The sequence below is a fragment of the Bipolaris sorokiniana genome (assembly GCF_000338995.1).
Source record: "Bipolaris sorokiniana ND90Pr unplaced genomic scaffold COCSAscaffold_5, whole genome shotgun sequence".
NCBI classification, from domain to species: domain Eukaryota; kingdom Fungi; phylum Ascomycota; class Dothideomycetes; order Pleosporales; family Pleosporaceae; genus Bipolaris; species Bipolaris sorokiniana.
Genome location: NW_006911899.1, coordinates 1,374,237 through 1,394,526, shown reverse-complemented (window position 1 = coordinate 1,394,526; position 20,290 = coordinate 1,374,237). Strand labels below are relative to the sequence as shown.

At 52.2% G+C, this 20,290-nt stretch overlaps 5 protein-coding genes across 5 annotated transcripts; 4 read left to right on the top strand and 1 right to left on the bottom strand.

Annotated features, from left to right (window-relative positions):
* Positions 1-526: 526 nt before the first annotated feature.
* Positions 527-1,463, top strand: COCSADRAFT_114973 (uncharacterized protein). The gene is made up of 3 exons (XM_007700645.1): positions 527-857; positions 917-1,265; positions 1,325-1,463. The coding sequence occupies exons 1-3, from the start codon at positions 589-591 to the stop codon at positions 1,412-1,414; spliced, it is 708 nt and encodes a 235-aa protein (XP_007698835.1). The 5' UTR covers positions 527-588; the 3' UTR covers positions 1,415-1,463.
* Positions 1,464-2,933: 1,470 nt separating this feature from the next.
* COCSADRAFT_87545 (uncharacterized protein) lies at positions 2,934-5,775 on the top strand (the record flags this gene model as incomplete). The annotated part of the gene is made up of 5 exons (XM_007700644.1): positions 2,934-2,987; positions 3,105-3,521; positions 3,572-3,671; positions 3,734-4,296; positions 4,348-5,775. The coding sequence occupies 5 exons, from the start codon at positions 2,934-2,936 to the stop codon at positions 5,773-5,775; spliced, it is 2,562 nt and encodes an 853-aa protein (XP_007698834.1).
* A 2,737-nt stretch (positions 5,776-8,512) lies between these two features.
* Positions 8,513-10,406, top strand: COCSADRAFT_309673 (uncharacterized protein). The gene is made up of 2 exons (XM_007700643.1): positions 8,513-9,711; positions 9,765-10,406. Exons 1-2 carry the CDS (start codon positions 8,823-8,825, stop codon positions 10,199-10,201), a joined length of 1,326 nt encoding a protein of 441 aa, XP_007698833.1. The 5' UTR covers positions 8,513-8,822; the 3' UTR covers positions 10,202-10,406.
* A 2,075-nt stretch (positions 10,407-12,481) lies between these two features.
* COCSADRAFT_35806 (uncharacterized protein) lies at positions 12,482-14,272 on the top strand. Its single transcript, XM_007700211.1, has 3 exons — positions 12,482-12,942; positions 13,012-13,455; positions 13,521-14,272. Exons 1-3 carry the CDS (start codon positions 12,787-12,789, stop codon positions 13,899-13,901), a joined length of 981 nt encoding a protein of 326 aa, XP_007698401.1. The 5' UTR covers positions 12,482-12,786; the 3' UTR covers positions 13,902-14,272.
* Positions 14,273-14,405: 133 nt separating this feature from the next.
* COCSADRAFT_180482 (uncharacterized protein) lies at positions 14,406-17,471 on the bottom strand. The gene is made up of 2 exons (XM_007700642.1): positions 16,334-17,471; positions 14,406-16,280 (listed from the first exon to the last, which is right to left on the bottom strand). The coding sequence occupies exons 1-2, from the start codon at positions 17,370-17,372 to the stop codon at positions 14,629-14,631; spliced, it is 2,691 nt and encodes an 896-aa protein (XP_007698832.1). The 5' UTR covers positions 17,373-17,471; the 3' UTR covers positions 14,406-14,628.
* Positions 17,472-20,290: the final 2,819 nt, after the last annotated feature.

Sequence of the window (20,290 nt, the reverse complement as noted above, 5' to 3'; positions counted from 1 at the left end):
TCTCAGCGGCTCACGTCGGCCAGTTTTTTCTTGGGCTTTTGTAGCGAGGCTTGACTGCATTGCGGGTTGCTTTATTGTTGTTTTAGAACCTAGCCTACGGGCTGTTATTGAATCGAGAGGATTTAAAAGTGTATTTGACAACGGTGACGGATGTGACGGACCTAATCAATTACTACTGTAAAGACCCATCAGACACGGATTGGCTGTAATCTGTACTCGGCGGCAAGAACCAATCTCTAAGGAGAGTGGTGCCGATGGGGTTTCCCCATGAGATGTGCGGTTAATATACATAAGTGCCAAGCTAAATTTGCAGGTAATCTAAATGGCACAACGTCCCGAGCGCAAACCCAATGCAGTGCAGCATACACCGACACTTTAACAAAACGGAAACGCTGGACCGTCTAGTCAAATTAATATCATGGAAACAAGCACGGAATAAGCATCCGACCATGCCATTTTGGCTACGGAAGGCAAAGCTTAGGAGTATGCTTCCAAGAAGCATATATAACTACCCTTCTGGCTGTATCTCTAACCTCACCACAGTCTTGCAGTCCCATCAACGGCAACCCTCCACCGCAGAAAAAAAAAATGCTTCGCCAAACCGCCCTCTTTGCTCTTGCCCTCGCGGCCCCAGCGATTGCCCAAGTGAGCGAGGGTTTCGAGAACGGATGGGACCAGACTGCATGGCCCTCGTATGCGGCAGACTGCAACCAAGGTGGTAAAGTCACCCTGGATACGACAACAGCCCATACTGGCAAGAACTCGATCCGTGTTGATGGTGCGGGAGGCTACTGCGGCCACATCTTTGTCGGCACAAAGAAGATTCCATCGGGAGATGTCTACGTCAGGACCTACTTGTAAATATATCTACCTTTTTTTTCTCATTTCAAATCTAGACGCTAACTCTTGTATGCAGGAAAGCAAGCAAGGCCTTCACCGACTCTCACGTGACCTTCATCACAATGCCAGACTCGGCCCAAGGCACAAACAAGCACCTGCGCATTGGCGGACAATCCAAGATCCTCATGTACAACCGCGAGACGGATGATGCCACACTACCTGATCTGTCGCCAAACGGTATTGCGTCGTCCAAGCCGCTGCCGACCAACCAATGGACATGCTTTGAGTACCACCTTGGCACTGACGGCAGCATTGAGACATGGTTGAACAACGGCACTGTTTCTGGGTTGACCGTGGGTAATGGAGCGTCGAACCCCAATGGAGCGCAGTGGTCCAGGAGTACGATCAAGCCTAAGATTACCGGAGTGAGTTGGTCAAAGTCTATTTTGGACGAGGAACGTTTTTTGCTGACGATCAAGCGTAGGTGTACTTTGGATGGGAGAGCTACGGTGGTGATACCAACACATTCTGGTACGATGACATTGTTGTTAGCAACAAGAGGATTGGATGCTAGATACCAGGACGTCAGGTCCATGAGCCGTAGAATCAAGCAATGCTCCAATGACAATGACCTATGTTATGGATCCATGTGTGATGCTTGAAATGATGTTTCTTGGGCTCGGCAGACATGAGGAGATGCTGGGATTTATTTGTTCGTCGAATGTATGTGCATGGGTTATTGTCAAGCTGACCTCAGGAGGTTTTTGCGGTGATCGGGATATAGGCAAGTGTGTCGATATCATTTGCATGGAGGTAGGTTGGCGGGCCGATAGCTTCCTTGCTCTTGACCTCGCGCGTAATCTGATCAACTAGGCAATGACGTAGCTAGATATTAGCCCCGTACAAATGCATCCACATAAGCTGGGCATTGAAGCCGCATTTGTGCGGCGAGAAAGTCAACCTCAAGACTCGACGATATGGCATCCTCGCTTGGCGCAGCCTGATCCTACAGCGCCAACACCAGTTTCGTATCACGAACCATGTCCTTCGTCCTCCACATGTCTCCATCCATCCCGCCACCCCCCCGTCTAAATGCCGCAGCCATGTTATCACAACGACTTGGACATCACCTGAGCACCTGTCGTCGAAATAGGCCCGTTCAGTATCTCTTGGCGCGGCGACGTGTGTGGTAGTGTAGCTTGTCGCGGGCATCTTGCTGGGCCGTTTTGGCCCACGCTACTCTTCCCTGTCGATCGCCTGCCCGCCACCCACCACCCATCCTCCATCCACCCCATTGGGACTCCGGCAGCCCGCGATACGTTGACGCATCGCAACACATGGACCAGCACGCCACGGCTTGGACCAGCATGCCACGGCTTATACCATCGACCTACAATTCAGCTCATGTGCAAGCGGTGAAGGCCCATTGCCAATAGCTCCCTTGTACGGCGTGATGCACGCGGGCCTCTCACATGCCAGCCTACGCCAAGCGAGTTGGCGGGGGCAAGCAGAACAAAGCATGGCGTCCCCAGTGGCTTTGGCGATTGATACAATCCCGCTCGACTTGCACATGTCCCCATGTCCGCTTACTGGCTCCCCCCGCGGCTCAAGCCCGACCTTGGCGCTTGTATTACCCGGTTGCGGCGTCTCGAGGGAGGTTCGTGATGTGCAGCATGCGCGCTGTTAGAGTTAGAACCCCAGAGAAAGCAACGCTCAGACAACCGCCTAGATCCTTGGGGGCTGAACCAGGTCTGGGCTTTTTCGACCCTGCCTCTCACTTCGCCGTCATTCTTAATGGCGCCCGAGCCCACGTTACCCTTGCATATAACCAGTCGTTTGCTCTTTTTGCCTCTCGAGGGTAGCCTTGAGGTTCTTACTTTTTCTTTCTTGAGAACGTTCAACTAGCGTTCGAGGGTTGTTGTCTACCCCCGTTTCTTTTTGTGGGGTTGGCTTTCCCATAATCTGGGGTATACTACCGTCAGCGCACCGCCTCGAAGCTACTAGGCAGAAACATGTCTTCGACACTTGCAGCGGCGAATGCCACCGCGACGGCGCGTCCCAAGGCGCCGCCGCAGGCTGGTATTCTCGAGGGAATGAATCCTGTACATTTTGATGCAGCTCATCCTATCATCTTGTTCATTGTTCAGGTAAGGATTGAAAGAGCTTGATTACGAGTTCAAACAATTGCCCCCTCCCTAGCCTCGTTTCGACCAGTTCATCCAAGTTCAGACGAAAATCAAACCCAAAATGCTGACCCATACCAGGCCGGTATCATCATTATCATGTGCCATCTGATCAACTACCCACTCTCCAAAATCCGCCAACCACGCGTCATTGCCGAAATCATTGGTGGCATCGTCCTTGGCCCCTCAGTCATGGGCCGCATTCCCGGCTTCCAGGAGTCCATTTTCCCAAAAGAATCCATGGTCAACTTGAATCTGGCGGCAAATCTCGGTCTAACCTTGTTTCTCTTCATCATTGGACTTGAAGTTGACCTTAGGCATTTACTCAGCAATTGGAAACCTGCGCTCAGTGTCGGTTTAGCAAGTATGGCCATACCATTTGGAATGGGAGCTGCCATCGCCGTCGGATTGTACAACGAGTTCAAGGGAGACCCTAACACTGTGGAAATTGACTTTTCAATCTACATGCTGTTTATTGGTGTCGCCATGGCGATTACGGTCAGTCAGTCTAATACCGTGACCTAGTCTGTTGCTGACTTTTTGAAAAGGCCTTCCCAGTGCTTTGCCGTATTCTGACTGAACTCAAATTACTCATGACACCAGTTGGTATTATCGTTTTGTCAGCCGGTGTCGGTAACGACGTTGTTGGTGAGTATTTCACAAGCCAAAACGCCTCACATTTGTAGTACCAAGGCTGATTCGTTTTCTAGGATGGATTCTACTTGCTCTCTGCGTTGCACTCGTCAATGCCGGTTCAGGACTAACAGCACTCTGGGTTCTGCTCACGTGTGCGGGATACATGGTCTTCCTCGTCTACGCTGTTCGACCAGCCTTCGTCTACGTCCTGCGTCGATCTCGCGCGCTTCAAGATGGGCCCAGTCAAGGTATTATCAGCCTGACTCTCCTCATCGCCCTTGGATCGGCCTTCTTTACCGGTATCATCGGTGTCCACCCCATTTTCGGAGCTTTCATGGCTGGTTTGATTTGCCCTCACGAAGGCGGTTTTGCCATCAAGGTCGCCGAGAAGATTGAAGATTTGATTGGTGCACTATTTCTGCCCCTGTACTTCACTCTCTCGGGACTGAACACCAACATTGGCCTCTTGAATTCTGGTATTGTGTGGGCTTATGTCATTGGAGTCGTGGCCGTCGCGTTCTTTTCCAAGTTCATTAGCGCTACACTTGCGGCAAGGGGCAGCAAGATGTTGTGGCGAGAGTGTTTCGCCGTGGGTTCCTTGATGAGTTGCAAGGGTCTCGTCGAACTCATCGTCTTGGTAAGATTGACACTCTGGTGATTGTTTATGATAGGATACTAATGATCGCAGAACATTGGTCTCAACGCCAAGATTCTCAGTACTCGAACCTTTACCATCTTCGTCGTCATGGCTCTCGTTACCACCTTTGCCTCGTCGCCATTGGCAATGTTGTTTTACCCTCCGTGGTACCAGAAGAAGGTCGAGGCATGGCGTCGGGGTGAAATCGACTGGGACACTGGTAAGCCCATCGATTCTGAAGGCAGCAGCGACATTGTGGAATACGAGAAGATGGCCGCGGAGAAGATTGAGAAATTGACTGTCTACCTCCGCCTGGACAGCATGCCCAACCTCCTGGCCTTCACTTCCCTGTTCGGCGGGAACGATATCCCAGCACCAAAGACACATCCATCAAAAGACGCTAGCACTAGCACTAGCACCAGCCTAGGCAAGGAGGTCGGTGAGACGAGCCTAGCAGAAGTGACACTACCAAACCGTCCTGTAGAAGCCTACGGTCTACGCCTTCTCAGCCTGACTGACCGTGGCTCGTCCGTCATGCAAGTCTCCGAATTGGAATCCTACACCGCTTACGATCCGGTCGTCAACACATTCCGCACCTTTGGACGCCTTCACAACCTTGCTGTCAGTGGTGAGGTACTCGTTGTGCCAGAATCGTCATTTGCCGAAACACTAGCAACACGCGCTTCGGACTCGCAATTTCTTATCATGCCATGGAGTGAGACGGGCGGTATGTCTGAACAGGCCATCATAGAAGACAAAGGCACAAAGAACAAACTCGAGGCATCCAGTTACAATGCTTTTGTACACGAGACACTGGAGAACGCAAGTATCCCCGTTGCTGTGCTCATCAACAAGAACTTTGGCGGCAGCAAGAACAGGGAGCACAAGCAGCAACGGCTCAGACTCAACCGTACAATCAGCAGCGTCAGTCTGGGCAGTGCACGGGAAAAGACTGTGACAGCACCCATTACTGACAAGAGCCACCACGTGTTTTTCCCCTTCTTTGGCGGCAACGACGACAAGACTGCTTTGCGCTTGGTGTTGCAGCTAGCCCGGAACCCGCAAGTCACAGCTACCGTTGTTCACTTTGATCTCTCAGAATCAGCCTGGGCAGCTCTATCTAGCTCTATCACTCCTCCTCCATCACGCGAGCAGGACGCCGCTTTCTTCGCTTCGCTCCGCGCCTCGCTTCCCGCTGATCTAGCCAACCGTGTTGTTTTCGAGACCGTCACCTCAACCGCCCCTGTTAGCGACGTTATTGCCCGTGCAAGTATCGAAATCAACCAGTCGCCAAGGAATGCTGGAGACTTGATTGTCCTGGGTCGCAACGTATCGCTCAACGGTGTACTGGAACGCTCAGGCAACACGGATGAGATCCGAAGTAGCACTGGCGCAGCACAGACTTTGGGTGTGCTGGCTGAACGGGTATGGGAAGGCAAGCTTGGAGCCAGTGTATTGGTTGTTAAGGCAGGAATGTAACGTCACGACTTATTATTATTTCTCTTTTTCTATATAGCACACAATGGGCGTTGGATTGCTTTTGTAACGAGCATCATGATCATGGTAGATTCAACACGATGTCATATATATATATATATATCTTGTTCTTAAGACAGACAAAGAAATAGTTTGTCATTCAACTGCAAAAAAAGGGGCTTTATAGACCAAGCTGTGCCATGCACATCGTCATTTGGGACACCCCTCGTTCCCCTACACCCCGCAGAACGGGTTCCACGACTCCAGTCCTAGTTTTCCCGCAGTAACACTTTGAGTGATCATCGACAGGGGATGTCGCTGTAGACGATGTTTCAGATCAGGATTCGGACACGGCTTGGGCTGCTTCTTCATCGGGCTGTGTGGTCTCCCCCTGAGTGCCGGAAACAGTTTTTTTTTGCTTCCCACTTTTAACAATTTCTATACTGCTAGAGAGGTTTGCGCAGGTGAGAATTTTTTTCCATATCCCTGTGCAAGATTGGGGAAAAAGTCGTGGTGTGAAAAATCTGGATTAGTAAAATGAACGAAGTTTGACATGTTGTCTCATGACATGCAATAGCCATCCTGACCTTATACGGCATAGTAGGGTATACTTCAAGTCATGTCTAGGTCCTAGAGTAGTTCATCACAAGCCACATCGCATGTTCGGGACTCAAGAAAATATGATCCCTAGTGTCGTGCGGCGGAAACCGCAAGCGGTTAATCATCGTTCATCAAGCAGATGCTTAGCTCAGGACAGGCTTCGTACGTACGCAAGGCAGCTCTCTGCCTAAGAGCCTGCGTATATACTTACATACGTACTATCCTGTCAGAGGCAATGAGTGGTACGTAGGTACTTTGGTCGGTACTGCGCCGGGATCGTGGCTGATGGGGTCCGTGAGTGACCCAGGTCTACGTCAGCATTCCCCGGTCGTGCTACGTGACTTTGAGCACAGTACGAACTGCAGCCGGGATGGGTTGATCGGATGATGGGAAGAGATTATCGAGATGTCGCTTGCATTGTCCCGAGTGATGCTGATAGAGTAGTAGTTGACCGCTATACGCTACAACGCCAAGAGTTTGTGCTGATGGTTAGACATATTACATGTGGGCAAGCAGACGTAAGACGAGAAAGACCTGGTGTGACACACACATGTCCGGCAGTGATCGGGGATAAATGAAGATTTTTTTCTTTTTGTGTGCGTGGTGACGGGAAAGATGAACAGAAAAGGTGCGGTGAAGGACGATAGTGAAGCGGGACCCATTGACAGCTGTACAATAATTCTGGGTACGGTAAAAGGATGATCATGTCCGCTCTGCAAGAGGCTTGATACGAGCCGTAATAAATGGAGGTCCGAGGAAATTAGTGGAGGTAAGTGTCCAGATACAGTGTGTTGTTGGGCAGATGGACGAGTGATGTTCACGTAGACCTACTAAATTGTAAACTGTTGATGTGCGAGTCATACATGCGTGATTAGCCTTGCAGATGAGGGAGAGCAGCGTTGGTGTGCGTGCGGATCCCGTTGGGAACAGAAAATAGGGATTCGTGTTTGGAACATAATGACGAGGCCTGTAAAGGCTTTAGGCGCGCACGTCGTAATCGGGTTATGACCTGCAGTCGATCCCAAGAATTTGCGCCACCGATGGATTCAGCACCGCGCATGCGTTTAGCATATGATGCAAGAAGCGTTGGTAAGGGTAAGAAAAAAGATGCAAAAGTGCAAAAACTGGACGATGGAAGGGACGATATCCGTCGACAAGGTCATGGCGCTTTTGCGGTAGATCGGCGAATTCTTTTGCACAGGCTGATGTTCAACGGCGGTGGAGTTTCGGGCAGACGGACGCGTGGCTAGCGACAGAGGAACGTCTCGACCACTCAGGCGTGCCGCGACGGTAATAGCGTGAGCAGGGAAAACACTCTAGAAGGGCAGGGGAGATTAAGTACTCAGTAAGTACTTTTGCGACGGGGCAGGCAATGAGAAAGCTTAAGGAGCAAAAAAGCGTAGCCATGGGAAAGTTGAGGCTGAGTCGAGTGTGGTGCAGGGCGAGCGGCAAGCGCATCATGGAGTGGGTATTTGATGGGGGCGGCCATCACGTAATGTGTGTAAAGGAGCAGCGATGAAGGCGTTGCTGGGTCACGGGGTGTGGGACGAAAGCGTCGACAACCAATATTGGCCAGCAAAGCTTGTGTGGCGCGTCTCTGATGCAGAGGCAGCTTGGCGACGGGGTCGAAACAGGTGACGAGAGAAGGGCCGTGGTGCTTGCGACGCAGCCAAAGTGGTTCACCAAAGATTGCGCAAGCTGTAGTGCGAATCTGCCACGCTTAGCGAGCGTGAACCGCCCCCTGCGCGGCGCTGCGTACCCGGTTGCCCAGGACAGTGGACGGTGGGCGTCGGATGGCGCAGGGAGGGCAGTCGGATGATGCGTATGCATTGTACGTGTATAGGGTGGATGGATGGATGTAGAGGATACGTAGATGGATGAATAATGGATGGATCGAGTGTGGGTGGATGAATAAGGGCCGGGCAGATGAGGCGCGGCCTGGCGCTTCTTCTGCCTGCGCGTGGTTGCAGGTGACGGTCACGGCTGGTCGGTGTTGTGGGTTCTAGACATGAGGAAGCCGCGACAGGGCCGCGTCAACCCGCCCGCATGCGGTAAGCGCGAGTCGTCGTCGTCTTGCCCCATCCCTCAATCAATTACCCTCGTCCACCTGCGTCCGCTGCAGCGACACCACGACTCTACCGACGCCGCCTCTGTGTCTCACTGCGCTGCTCCGCTGCCTGCACTTCCACAGAAGAGCCATCGCCGTCTTCGCGCCCGTCGACAGCAGCAGCGGCAGCTTTTTCCCAGAATACAACATCTGCAAGTGGCTGTCCGCGTTGCTGCGCCGCCGCATCATCGGGCTGTGCATCCACTGCCAAACCTGCAGCGCCTGTCCACCACGCTATACACAGCTCCTCCCCCCGACGCCATCCACCCTCCCCTCGACACTCCAGCACCCCAATCATCACAACAACCCCCGCCATTGCGACTGTTCCTCGCGCCCGTCGACAATGGATCACAACACCCGCGCTCCTCGCGCTGCCACCAACGCCATGGACACGGACAGGCTGGCCGCCGAACTGACTGAGCAGTTCCGCCACGTCCTCAGCACAAAGCGAATCAACGACCTCACATCTCGCTCATCTCAATCCCGCTCCTCATCACCAGCGCCCCGCGACTTTGGATCCCCCCAACCACCGCCCTCGCAAGCAGCCCCACCGGCCTACTCGTCCATCAAGAACATTCCCCTCGTCCCAGAACCCCCACGTGATGCTCGCTCCCTCCGCTTCAAGAACATGCTCCACTCGCTCTCCAACATGCCCGTACGATGGGAAAACCCCGGACTACTCGACGAGGCCCTTCGCGTCATCCCGCTTGAGCAAATCTACAACGAGGCTGAAGAGGAAAGCCAGATCCTGCAGGCCGAGGCAGAGAGCATGGGCGCTGGCAAGAAGGCAGCGTGGGGCTACCAAGACTGTGTCGTCCGCGCACTGCTGCGATGGTTCAAGCGTTCCTTCTTCTCATGGGTCAACAACCCTCCCTGCTCGCGATGCTACTCACCCACCGTTGCCATGGGCATCACACCACCACTTCCCGACGAACAGGCCCGCGGCGCCAGCCAGGTCGAGGCCTACCGCTGCTCCAACGACGGCTGCAGGAACTATGAACGTTTTCCCCGATATAACGACGCCTTTGTCTTGCTCCAAACCCGAAGAGGCCGATGTGGTGAGTGGGCAAACTGCTTCAGCATGCTCTGCCGCGCCGTTGGCTCAAGAGTACGCTGGGTCTGGAATGCCGAAGACCACGTCTGGACCGAAGTTTACTCTGTGCACCGCAAGCGGTGGGTCCACGTAGATGCCTGCGAAGAGGCATGGGATAAGCCCCGGTTATACACTGATGGTCAGTCTCTTTCCAAGATGCGTACACGGCACATGAACTAACATTGTTTCCAGGCTGGGGCAAGAAGCTCTCTTACTGCATTGCCTTTTCGGCTGATGGTGCCATGGACGTCACCCGCCGATATGTCCGTGACGCTAAGCATGCTGCCGAGCGCAACCGTGCACCAGAGGCAGTTCTCCTCTACATCATGGACGAGATCCGAGCAACACGACGAGCCAACATGTCCAAACAGGACAAGTTCCGCCTGCAGGGCGAAGACATCCGCGAAGCCAAGGAGCTCCGCGCCGGCGTCATCTCATCCATTGCACAGGCCGTGTGCAAACTACGACCCGAAGACATCATTAACGGCCAAGTCACACGCCGACTAGATGCCGATGCTCAAAAAGCACTCGAAGGCCGCCTGAGCGGCAACTCGGCATGGATACGAGCCCGCGGCGAGGGTGGTCAACAGCAAAACCAGCAAGATCCCCGAAACCAACACCCACGATGAGACTGGGTAGAGAAGCCCAAGCACGCACATCACACTTACTACTATACCCGGTACTTGTTGGTCGCATCTCGTCTACATGACTAGCCAGAGCCAGGGCATTGGTACTGGGTGAGATTCGCTTGGTGCCCTGGTCATAGGCAGGCATGCAGACTGTGCGATGTAAGCCGGTTCTCTTCCGAAATGATACCCGCGACACTCGCTACGCGGAAGACGGTCCGGCGTGTAAAATATAGAATCTGGGATTCATGTCGATTTGGATTCATTTTGCGCTGGCGTTCAGGAGCAAGGTTACAAGAGAGACATAAGCGGTAAACTCTAATGTCTTGACCCGGACCTCGACTGAGGCTTTCCTAGTCGTCTTTCTTCTCTTCTTCTCCATCATCATCATCATTCTTCTTCTCCTTCGCTGTCATGTCTCTTTGTCTCTCTTGTGTCGCGTTTTATTAGCGACCAAGACGTTTCTTTCTTTCTTTCTTTCTTTCTTTCTTTCTTTGCTCATTGCAATGTTGCATTCTTCACTTCTACTTGTTTGTGTGTGTGTGCGCAAGGGGTTTTTGCTTGCGACACTGTTTATACCACTTGGCATCAGAGTTTCTTTTTTTTCACGAATTGCGACCGGATTTCTTATGTTATATTTCGTATGTCACGAGCATTTCTGGGCTTTGTACGCATGATGTATGGGATTCACGTTTGCCGGCATTGGACTGGATGCTAGCAGGCAGGTGAGATGGATGGGATGAGTTGTACACGGGAGGTGTGGGGATCCGCAACAGTAGGGTGATGAGTAGGAGGGAGGGGTTGACGCGCGTCCGTAGCGCCCCATACGCAGGGCAGACTGCAGGATTAGTGCGCAGCAGGCAAGATAGGAAAATCAACGACCAAGATTGGTCATGTATCTGCAATAGCTGCGAAGCACATGCCTATGATTACCTTGACTACGTGTTTATGTCGAGCTGTGAGTGAAAGATTTGCAAGGGACGCGCGTTGGGGGGATGGCGGCACACAGGCGGTCAGGCCTAGGGGCAAACGATAACAAAAGGGCAGCAATAGTGTCTGTCTACTCTAACACTACATGAGATTGATGGCTACGGGCCAACAAAAAAGAAAGAAATAGACATGTGTACTACTAAAGGAAAAGCATACTAGATGTTTCACGAGCCCGAGCGAAGGGTGGTGATAATATGGAGTATTATACATAGTTATAGTGTGGGCGGTGATGGGCTCATGCACGACAGCGAGGATACGAGTCATGTGAGATCAGCGGCCGTTCTTTTCTCCAGCTTTGGGCTGGATCTAGTCAAGAGGGACGGCAAAGAGCGGCAGGTGAAGAGGACAGAGGGAAGCTGGAAGAAGGAAAAAAGGAAGGGTGACAGACAGACAGGCAACATGGTCATCATCTAAAAATAGACATTTGGGCACGACATTTCACCTAATGAGGCCTAGTGTGTGTGAGATTTTGAGGGGGAAGGGGGCGCGGTAGATGTCAGCGCGCCTGTGTGTAAGTGTAGCAATGTGGCGGTGACGACGAAAGTTGGAGGCTCTGCCATGGCTGTGCGACTTGCTGGAGACTTGGCTTGGGCAGGAATTGGCAGCTAGCAGGGAAGAGGCAGAAATGGACGAGTTGGCCGCGTGGAGTAATCAAGAGGAAGCAGAGTAGTTCACGAAGAAGCGCCGAGTGGGAAGGGCTTGGCAGAGAGAGGGTGCGTAGCGCGGGTGAGGGTAGGTCTGAAACTGTGTTTGGGGACTTGGCCTCCTTAGTCATGACGGTTTTAGGCGTGGAGACTTGGTATCTTGGTACCACTGAGTGCATAGGTGTGCATTCTACTCATGCGTTGACAATAAAGTGTTGTCTACAGCCGTCGGGTGAGCCCAGCCACAATGCATTATGGGGCTAAGAGTCGGGTCGAGTTAAGCATGCAAATGCGTGGGCAGGGTCAGCAGGCGTGTACAAAGTGGTTCGGCGTCGTCTTCACACAGCGCAGACGGTTTGTTAGGCACTGCAGCTGTCTATGTGCGGGAGAGTTGTCTATGTCAGCCGTCGATGAACCCACAGCTGTCGCAAGCTCAGTGAGGCTGGTGAAGGACTAAGCCGCTACCACTACCCACCTCACCACTGCCCGTTCCCAGGGCCCGCCACTTGGACGCCGTTCTACTACACAGGCCACAAGCTGGCACGCCCCCACCAAGCTGGCTGGCCACTCAGCCCCCCTCGGCTGCCCTCCTCCGCCCTGCGCATTTCAGCTGCGGCCTTGGTCTTTGCCTATGACTGCTGGTTCAAAAGGCTAGTAGTCCAGCCTGCATTTTGCTTCATCCCACTCGCTACACACCTGCATACCCTCTACACCCAGTCGTCTGCATTCACTCATCTGGGCTTCACCCTTTGAGCTGTTTGCTTTTCCTCCTTCTCCCTTTCCACCGGCAGCTGTAACACCCGTAGCCACAGTCGTTACCCGGTCGATAGCCCGTGCACCCGCTGTGTGACATCAGCCAGTCCTTGCTTGGTATCCCGCAATTCTACTACAACAACCCTCAACCCGCATCCACAGCGAGACTACCTTTTCTTTTTCCCGCCCACTACCACAAACATGGGTAAAGCCGGTCGTTTTGCGTGTATTATCACGCCTCTGGCTCTCACTCTCGCATCTTTAATATGCTTTGTTATGGTCATGCTCGGCCAAACGCCATGGAAGGGCAACAACGCACCAGCTACAGCCAGTGGCCGCGAGCTCTACTTCATGAAGGTATGTTCTTTCTATTACCACACAGTCTTCTTCTTGTCAAAGCACGCATTCTGACCCCCCCGCCAACAGGCTGATACGTCAAATATGACGCTCGACTCACAAACCATCCTCGACAAACTTCCTGAAGGTCTCACCCCCAGCAACGATTTCCTCGATGCTCTCCGCGGCAAGGCCGACTCCAAGGAACTCAAGGACTTTTACCAGGTCGGCCTCTTTTCCTACTGCGAGGGCGAGACCAACAAGGAGACTGGCGAGGAAAAGATTACATACTGCTCTGCTCGCAAGTTCAAGTTCCACTTTGACCCTCTCAAGGTCTGGGGCATGAATGGCACTGCTCTGCAGGAGGCTCTGGGCGACAAGTACGAGAGCGGAATGAATGTCTACAAGAAGGTTGCTGGCTGGATGAACTGGGCCTTTGTCATTGTCATTGTCTTGACCCCCATCGAGTTCATCGTCGGCTTCTTTGCCATCTTCTCGAGGTGGGGCAGCCTTGTCACTACTGTCATCTCTACCGTAAGTTCTCTACCTTTAGATCATTGCACTTGCCAGAAGCAGCCTTACTGACCCATCTGCTTCAGGCCCAAACCATCTTCGCTGTTGGCGCCGCAATCACCGCATCTGCGACCTACGGCACCCTGACTGGTGTCTTCAGGACAGCTCTTGACCCCTACAACATTGACGTCAATATGGGCTCCCGCATGACTTCCACCTTGTGGCTTGGTGTCGCCTTCTCCGTTGCCTCTGGCTTCTTCTGGCTCATCAGCACCTGCTGCTGCAGTGGAAAGAGCGAGAGCAAGAAAATGACCGTTGAGAAGACTCCCTACACTTATGAGCGTGTTGCCAGCCCCGCTTTTGGCGGCCAACAGGGTCATCAGATGCAGAAGTGGCCTAGCAGCCAGAAGCAGACTCCCCAGATGGGTGGTGCTACCGCTTACGAGCCCTTCAGGTCCAATGTCTAATTGACCAACATGGGCTTGATCATCTAGTAGGCGTTTACTGTTGGAGTTGCCGTCCTCTCTCTCTCTCCACATAAGTTTTGGATAGAAGTAGGGCCGAGTGGTTCTATAACGACCTGTATGACCATTTGCGAGTGTGGTTTCTTGTTGTTATTGTTGGTGTTTTTTTTTTGCTCATTCCTTTTCTCGTGAGGTATATACCCCCGACATGACCTGGAAAACGGCGTTTTTCTGTTACAGATTCTTTTGAAAGTTTTTTCTCTGGTGTGGCATAACGTCTTTGGTGGAAAAGGACATTGCAGTATCAGTCGCTCCGGCGAACAAATCAAACCCAAAATCATACTATGATCACATAAATATCTTCATCCCTTGACCTCTATATCATTGTGTTGTTCAAATGTATATCTTTTTATACTTGTGTGAGACCGTATGGTGCTTTCCACTTGTTCAATTGAAAGACTATCCCGTTGGCAAATATCAAGTTGATGAAGAAATTCTTTTTTTTTTCGAGCATCACTCTTGTTCTTCTTCTTCTTCTATCTTCAGATGAGACATTTCTAAGAGAAAAAAAAATCAATGTACATAACTTCAAAGGTACCAACGACGCGGTACCAGAAAAAAAGAATCCCCATGCTAACCCATCGTTGCCCCCTTTTCCTACTCTCCACTCGTGACGTGTAAATCCCGTGCGTCTCCTCACCCTTCCTTCCTCCTTAGCCAATTCCCCAACTTACTGCTCATGCGTCCCCACGAATCTGGGCGGAAGATCCAAATCCCAACTCGGCCGCTCCACAAGCACAACTTCTGGCGCTGAGCCATCGTCGCTATCAGCAGCAATGGGTACAACACCAAGTATGGGTCTGTACTTGAACGTGTGCCACCACGCGTCAGTGCGCTTGCCGAGTGCGGTACCATCTACAGTATCATCTGCTTCGGGTTTGGCAACAGCTGTAGACTCTTCTTCTTCGTCTTCATCGTCGACTGCGTCGTCGTCGTCATCGTTGGTGCGAGGAACAGCGTTAACATCGACCCATTTCTGACGACCAGTCTTATCTGCTTCGTCGCTGTGGAACTTGCGCATTTTACTGACTGGTGCTTCTTTCCTGGGTACGATGTCGCCGGCGCCAGAGGCAGTGTGCTTGAGGGTTTCGCGCTTGCGTTTTTTGCCGGTGGATTCGGTGTCGGAGGGGGCGAAATCTCTCGACAGGTCGAACATGAAGAGCCATTTTTCGCCGTAGAGCCATAGCCGTTGTTGGGAGGCGGAGACGTCCCAGATGCAACCTTTGGCGGGGAGGTCGATTTGTTTGTATTCGCGGGGGTAGCTGGAGGGGGGGTTTCGGCGGGACCAGTCGGAGAGGCGGCCGGACATTACGTCGAAGAGGTAGAGTTGGTGCTCTGCGGATACGAGTAGCAGTTTGTACTCTATAGCGGGGAGCTCGTGTGACTTGGGGTGCGGGTTGTTCCTAGTAGCGTGGACAGCAGGGTTGCCGTTGGGTTCTGGTCGATCGGAGGATTCTGGGTTCGGCTGGAAGGAGAGCAGCACAGGCGTCGAGTCTAGCCGGGGAAGCAGATGACCTGAAGGATTTCGTATCCAGTGTTGTCCAAGGTATGTGATCTGTTCACTCGGCTCTTCCTCTTCATCGTCCGATCCATCATTGTCTGCCATAGGGGTTGAGTCGTCGATATCAATCTCTGGAGCAGTTGAATCCTCGTGTCCTTGAACGATCCAAGTATCCACGTATCCAGCAAGGTCAACAACAGCAAACACGTTGTCGTCCCTTGAGAAATCTGCATGTGCAATGGATCGCTCGTAGCTCCCAGAAGGGCCGCTGAGAGAATTCCTTGTGATAGTATCACGATCCAGGCGGTGTAAGGCTTGCACTTTCTCCAACGCACGAGGCGTGTCTGCCGGGTCATCTGTCCTCACGATTCTGACCAACCGGATTTCATCTGTGGCCAAAACAGCAGCGAGCCATTTGCCAGTTGCAGAAATTCTCAGAGACTTCGCACCCGGGATTGAAGGCATTTCCAACTTTCGCACGCGTAGTCCAGCGCCAGCTCCAGCCTGTGGGTGTAACAGTTGAAATAGCTTGACTGTGCTGGCTGTGGCAACAGCGAGCAGCCCACCGTCTCGAGAAATGGAAACCGAAATGATGTTTTCTTCACCCTGAAGGGCGAGTCGTGCCACCACCTTGGGCTTTTCTGTGCCATCCTCCTGTGGTTTTACACGCCAGATACGAACTTCGGTGTTCCACCAGCTGACCAACAACCTTGCGTCTGGAGCACTTGTCATGGGAGGAGTAGGAGGTAAGGCTGGGAGACCACGGCTAAGTTCCTTTCCGAAAGTACGGATGGGCACAACAATGGGTTGTGTATCAATACCTGTACGTATACATGTTAGTCGCACACTATTGAACGTAGTAGAGTTGCTTTACCTCCGGTGACGACAACGCTGAGTTTGTTGCCTTCGTATGTTGTCATGGCTTTGACGTCGTGTTCGTGGTATCTTTGGTGGGATACCTTTCGCCATTTGCCGCTCTGTCCCTGGGATTGTCCCTTCTTGCTCGTGTAGAAGCAGGTGCGTCGGTCCATGCCTGCACTGAAAATGCCAGACCCATCGCGGGTCACAGCCAGATCGAGTACATCGGCTTCGTGTCCAGATATACGTTGTGTCTGACTGTAGTTCTTGCCGCTGTAGGTTCTAATGTCTCCGGTAGAGTCTCCAGATACAAAGTCGCCGTTCGGAAGGCATTTAACCTTCCATACCAAGATCTCCTTGGGGCCACCGTGAGGCCCGCTGCCTAGGGAGATGTTCCTGATCACATTTCCGTTTCTGGTATCAAATACTCGGATCATACTGTCTGCGAAGCCGGCGAGAACCGTGTGTTGGTCCTTGTATGTGATGCTCAAGGCGCGCGCCTTTTTGTTCGTAGCGCGCGAAACGAAGCGCTCAAAGGTAAGGTCGCTGTTTTCGGTAGACAGAAGAACAATTGTACCGTCAGCGCAACCCGCAACTAGCCTCTGGCGCGCATTGCCCTCCTCTTTGGCGGCTCCTTTTGCCACATTCTTTTGCCTAGGTTGGACCGCAAAGCACCAGACCTCGCTATGATTTCCGTCCGAATGACGAGCGGGCAAACCAGTAGTCAGATCCCACTCGGTGACGGTGCTCGAGTATCCAATGCTGAAGAGGCGCAAGCGACCTGGGACTACCTTGCCTTGTGCATCGCGCTCATCCGGCTCTTGAGTCCAGGCCAGCCCTTCGACGCTCCGATCTTTACCGCCATAAAAGACCTTCTCTTGGAGCCATGATCCCTTTGCTGGGTCCCAGATTTCGATATTTCCGTTCGCGCGCCCGATAGCAAGTCTCAGCGACTCGGGATCTTGCTGTCCATGTTCGGCTTCTGGATGCGAAAAGGCAAGCGCGTTGATCGCAGATGGCGGGAAGGGTACGAAACGTGATCGGTGGATATCCATGGTTAATTTTGGGGGGATTGATGAGCCTCTGCTTTATCTAAAGCTGCGCGCGGGTCTACAAACCGAGCGCTAGCATCAAGGTACTACACTCATGGTACTGAAGGAGCTGGTTCGCGAAGTTCTCTCGAACTCTTGGCAAAAGCCGACTTTGACTTTTAGGTGGGTCCAGTCGGAGCTCGGCGAATGTTTCTCCGAAACACTGACTACCTCCGCATCATCTCCGCAGATGCCTCAGACTATCATCAACTCAGATGATTTGTACAAGGCAATAATGCGTCAGGAGAAGTGAAAACGATCTTTCATATGCATCTTATTAACAAATAGGAAATCAAACACCCCAAATAGGTCGCCTACACCTCGTACATTGCGTCGGCACATCTTACGCTTCAAACCACCTCCTTCGACGACTAGAATCATCTACCTAGTCCTACGAGCATCGAAACACGTTCACCTGACGGCCATTCCTGCATCTGTACATGAGGGGCTCTTGGTGTGCCGTATACATCTTGGAGGAACAAGCTGCGTCGGCCTCGACTCGATGCAGGGCAGCTGCAACTCGACTCAGTCCTGCATGCTCCCCTATAGCACTATCCCGTCGTATCTAGTATCGATCACTCAGGACGATAGGAGAACATACTCTGTTGGGTGTACAAGTGGTTGTAGAGGGAAATGCCTGATTCAAGTGATTGTTGACTATATAGAGGTGATGATATATATACATGTATGCTACGAGTGATTTGCAATATCCGTGAGTTTCGATTGAGCCAATGGATTTTGAGGACAATACGAAATACTTTGTGGCAATTTCGCCTTGGGCAAAGCAAGTTAGGCGAATTGGCCGTATGTAAGGACGGGTCGGTCTCGGTCGGTCTATTCTCAGAGAAACGGTGCGCTTTGTTTACGGAAGCGATGGCAGTTCTGAATAAAGAAGGTTCCGGCGTTGCAGAAAAGGCTTTGCCACAAACCTGTAATAAGTCACATGTTGGCTTCTCCTGACAAGGTTACGCGAGTCAAAACTGGCTTCAGCGGCCCACAAGCGGACCAAACTCAATGCATCAACGCTCGCGTACGTCATGAATAACAAGGTGTTGCCGTGGACGCGTTAGTGGCTTGACGCAAAAAGAGGCAAAAACCTAGATGATTGTGCAGGCGAAAAAAGGACTTGATATGGATACAACATCACAAAGCAAATCTGGCAATTGTCTGGAACTGGGACTAGTTAAGCCTGGGCAGGCCCGAGATTTCGTACAAATTGTGATTGCGCAACCACAAAATGATATTAATATTAGGATTCCCAGGGGTTGGTGTGAGCGGAGATCAATTTGCGCACGATCAGTCGCATGTGGATGGGGCTTGGCGTCCACTTGAAGTGGGATGAGCGTCTCCCATGCTGGTTACGGTCTTGTCATCCCGACATGTTTCAAGATGCCTGATGGTGGTGGTGGTCTGTGAAGTGTGATTCTGCGCGTAAATGGCACGCGCCCGACACGAACGTCTGAGGGGTTTTGCCACACCCAAGACACGGTTGAAAGCATCCGCTATAAGAATGGTGGTGATGATGGGATGCAACAAAAAAACAAAAAGGACGAACCTTGGAAACGTGCATCCAGACGGGAAGCATTGACCGATGGGCGGGGTATTTAGTGGTAAGCAGTATTGCAGCCGGCCTCATTATCCGTGGGACACGAGGCGGTGATCCAGTGGGAATATGCCGATTGCAACAGATAGGCGTTGCTACTCACGCTTGTTGCTACGGAAGAGCGGATGGTGCTTATTGAAACATGCAGTGTGCTATCTACTGGGCGTTTCCAGGGACAATGGAAAAGTTTGCTCGGTCGTGCCAATATGCACAGATGTTCTGACAAGTGCATGTGGTGTCCAGGTAACGCTCTTTAAGCGATAAAGCTGAAGGCCCGGGATGCCTTCATGACGAATCATCTGCAGCCCGGCCGCAAGACTGCAGACATCGGTCCCTCGTTGCTAGGGAGAATGGCGAGCCCGTTTTTTCACCCCGACACCACCAGGTCAGAAAAAAAAAGATCCGCTTCTTAGAGACAAAGGCAGAAGAAATTTGCAGGTGGTGATGCTGGGTGTGAAGATCGGCCCACTTGAGGCAAGTACCGTGCCGTGAAGATTGTCCGACCGAGGCAGCTCTGAGAAAGGGCACGGAGTAAGATGGAAAAAATAGACTACAGGCTGGATCCTTCAAGTCGCGTGCGCACAGTCAAGTACTTTAAGACGCGTTCTGTTCGCGACTTGTGACATAATCTTTGCGTCTCAGGCGTGCTTAGGTGCAGCAGTGGCTGGCGGTGCTACGGTTCCGCATGTCGGCTGGCTACTAGCTGCAGCAAGGCGATGGGGACAAGACGTGTTAGGAGCGTGAATGCGGAGTAATCGCGTCGACGCACACGTGCTTTTTTCTTTTCTCAGATGATGAAGGCGAAATGGCAAGATGGCGCTAATGCTAAGATGCTTGATTGTGCGATGATGTGCCCAGCCGCGGTTCAATATCCGAAGCCGGGCCACCTGATGAGTCGGGGAAATAATATTGTATGTACAGGGAATTACATGGTAAGTATGTAGCAGACCCGGTAGCAGCAGCTAGATACGTGTGTAGTGTAGCATGCAATAGCAGTGGTAGTGGTAGTGATGGGTATCAATTGCAGACAGAGGGCTTGGGATGTAGTAAGCATGACGGGCAGAAGTACGCAATCGTGGATGACGGAGGCATGAAGATGTGCAGGTCATCCAAGGCAGATGTGGAGGTGCTAGTGTGGTGGGTTGTAGGGCCGAGTGCTAGTAAGCCTGCAGGAACTCGACGCCATTTGACACTTTGCGATGCAGCCGCGCAGAGCTTGCACTCGCCTAATGTGAGGAGCCGTGGCCCGCATGTTGTGTTAGTCGCGAGGCTATGATAT

What these genes read in the sequence shown, in the direction of transcription:
- COCSADRAFT_114973 (XM_007700645.1), top strand. Translation starts at nt 589, where the DNA reads ATGCTTCGCCAAACCGCCCTCTTTGCTCTTGCCCTCGCGGCCCCAGCG. An exon ending in GTCTACGTCAGGACCTACTT is followed by an intron (nt 858 to 916) that starts GTAAATATATCT and finishes TCTTGTATGCAG; the next exon opens with GAAAGCAAGCAAGGCCTTCA. An exon ending in TCAAGCCTAAGATTACCGGA is followed by an intron (nt 1,266 to 1,324) that starts GTGAGTTGGTCA and finishes GATCAAGCGTAG; the next exon opens with GTGTACTTTGGATGGGAGAG.
- COCSADRAFT_309673 (XM_007700643.1), top strand. Translation starts at nt 8,823, where the DNA reads ATGGATCACAACACCCGCGCTCCTCGCGCTGCCACCAACGCCATGGAC. An exon ending in GCCCCGGTTATACACTGATG is followed by an intron (nt 9,712 to 9,764) that starts GTCAGTCTCTTT and finishes CATTGTTTCCAG; the next exon opens with GCTGGGGCAAGAAGCTCTCT.
- COCSADRAFT_35806 (XM_007700211.1), top strand. Translation starts at nt 12,787, where the DNA reads ATGGGTAAAGCCGGTCGTTTTGCGTGTATTATCACGCCTCTGGCTCTC. An exon ending in GCGAGCTCTACTTCATGAAG is followed by an intron (nt 12,943 to 13,011) that starts GTATGTTCTTTC and finishes CCCCGCCAACAG; the next exon opens with GCTGATACGTCAAATATGAC. An exon ending in TCACTACTGTCATCTCTACC is followed by an intron (nt 13,456 to 13,520) that starts GTAAGTTCTCTA and finishes CATCTGCTTCAG; the next exon opens with GCCCAAACCATCTTCGCTGT.
- COCSADRAFT_180482 (XM_007700642.1), bottom strand. Translation starts at nt 17,372, where the DNA reads ATGGATATCCACCGATCACGTTTCGTACCCTTCCCGCCATCTGCGATC. An exon ending in CAGCGTTGTCGTCACCGGAG is followed by an intron (nt 16,281 to 16,333) that starts GTAAAGCAACTC and finishes GTATACGTACAG; the next exon opens with GTATTGATACACAACCCATT.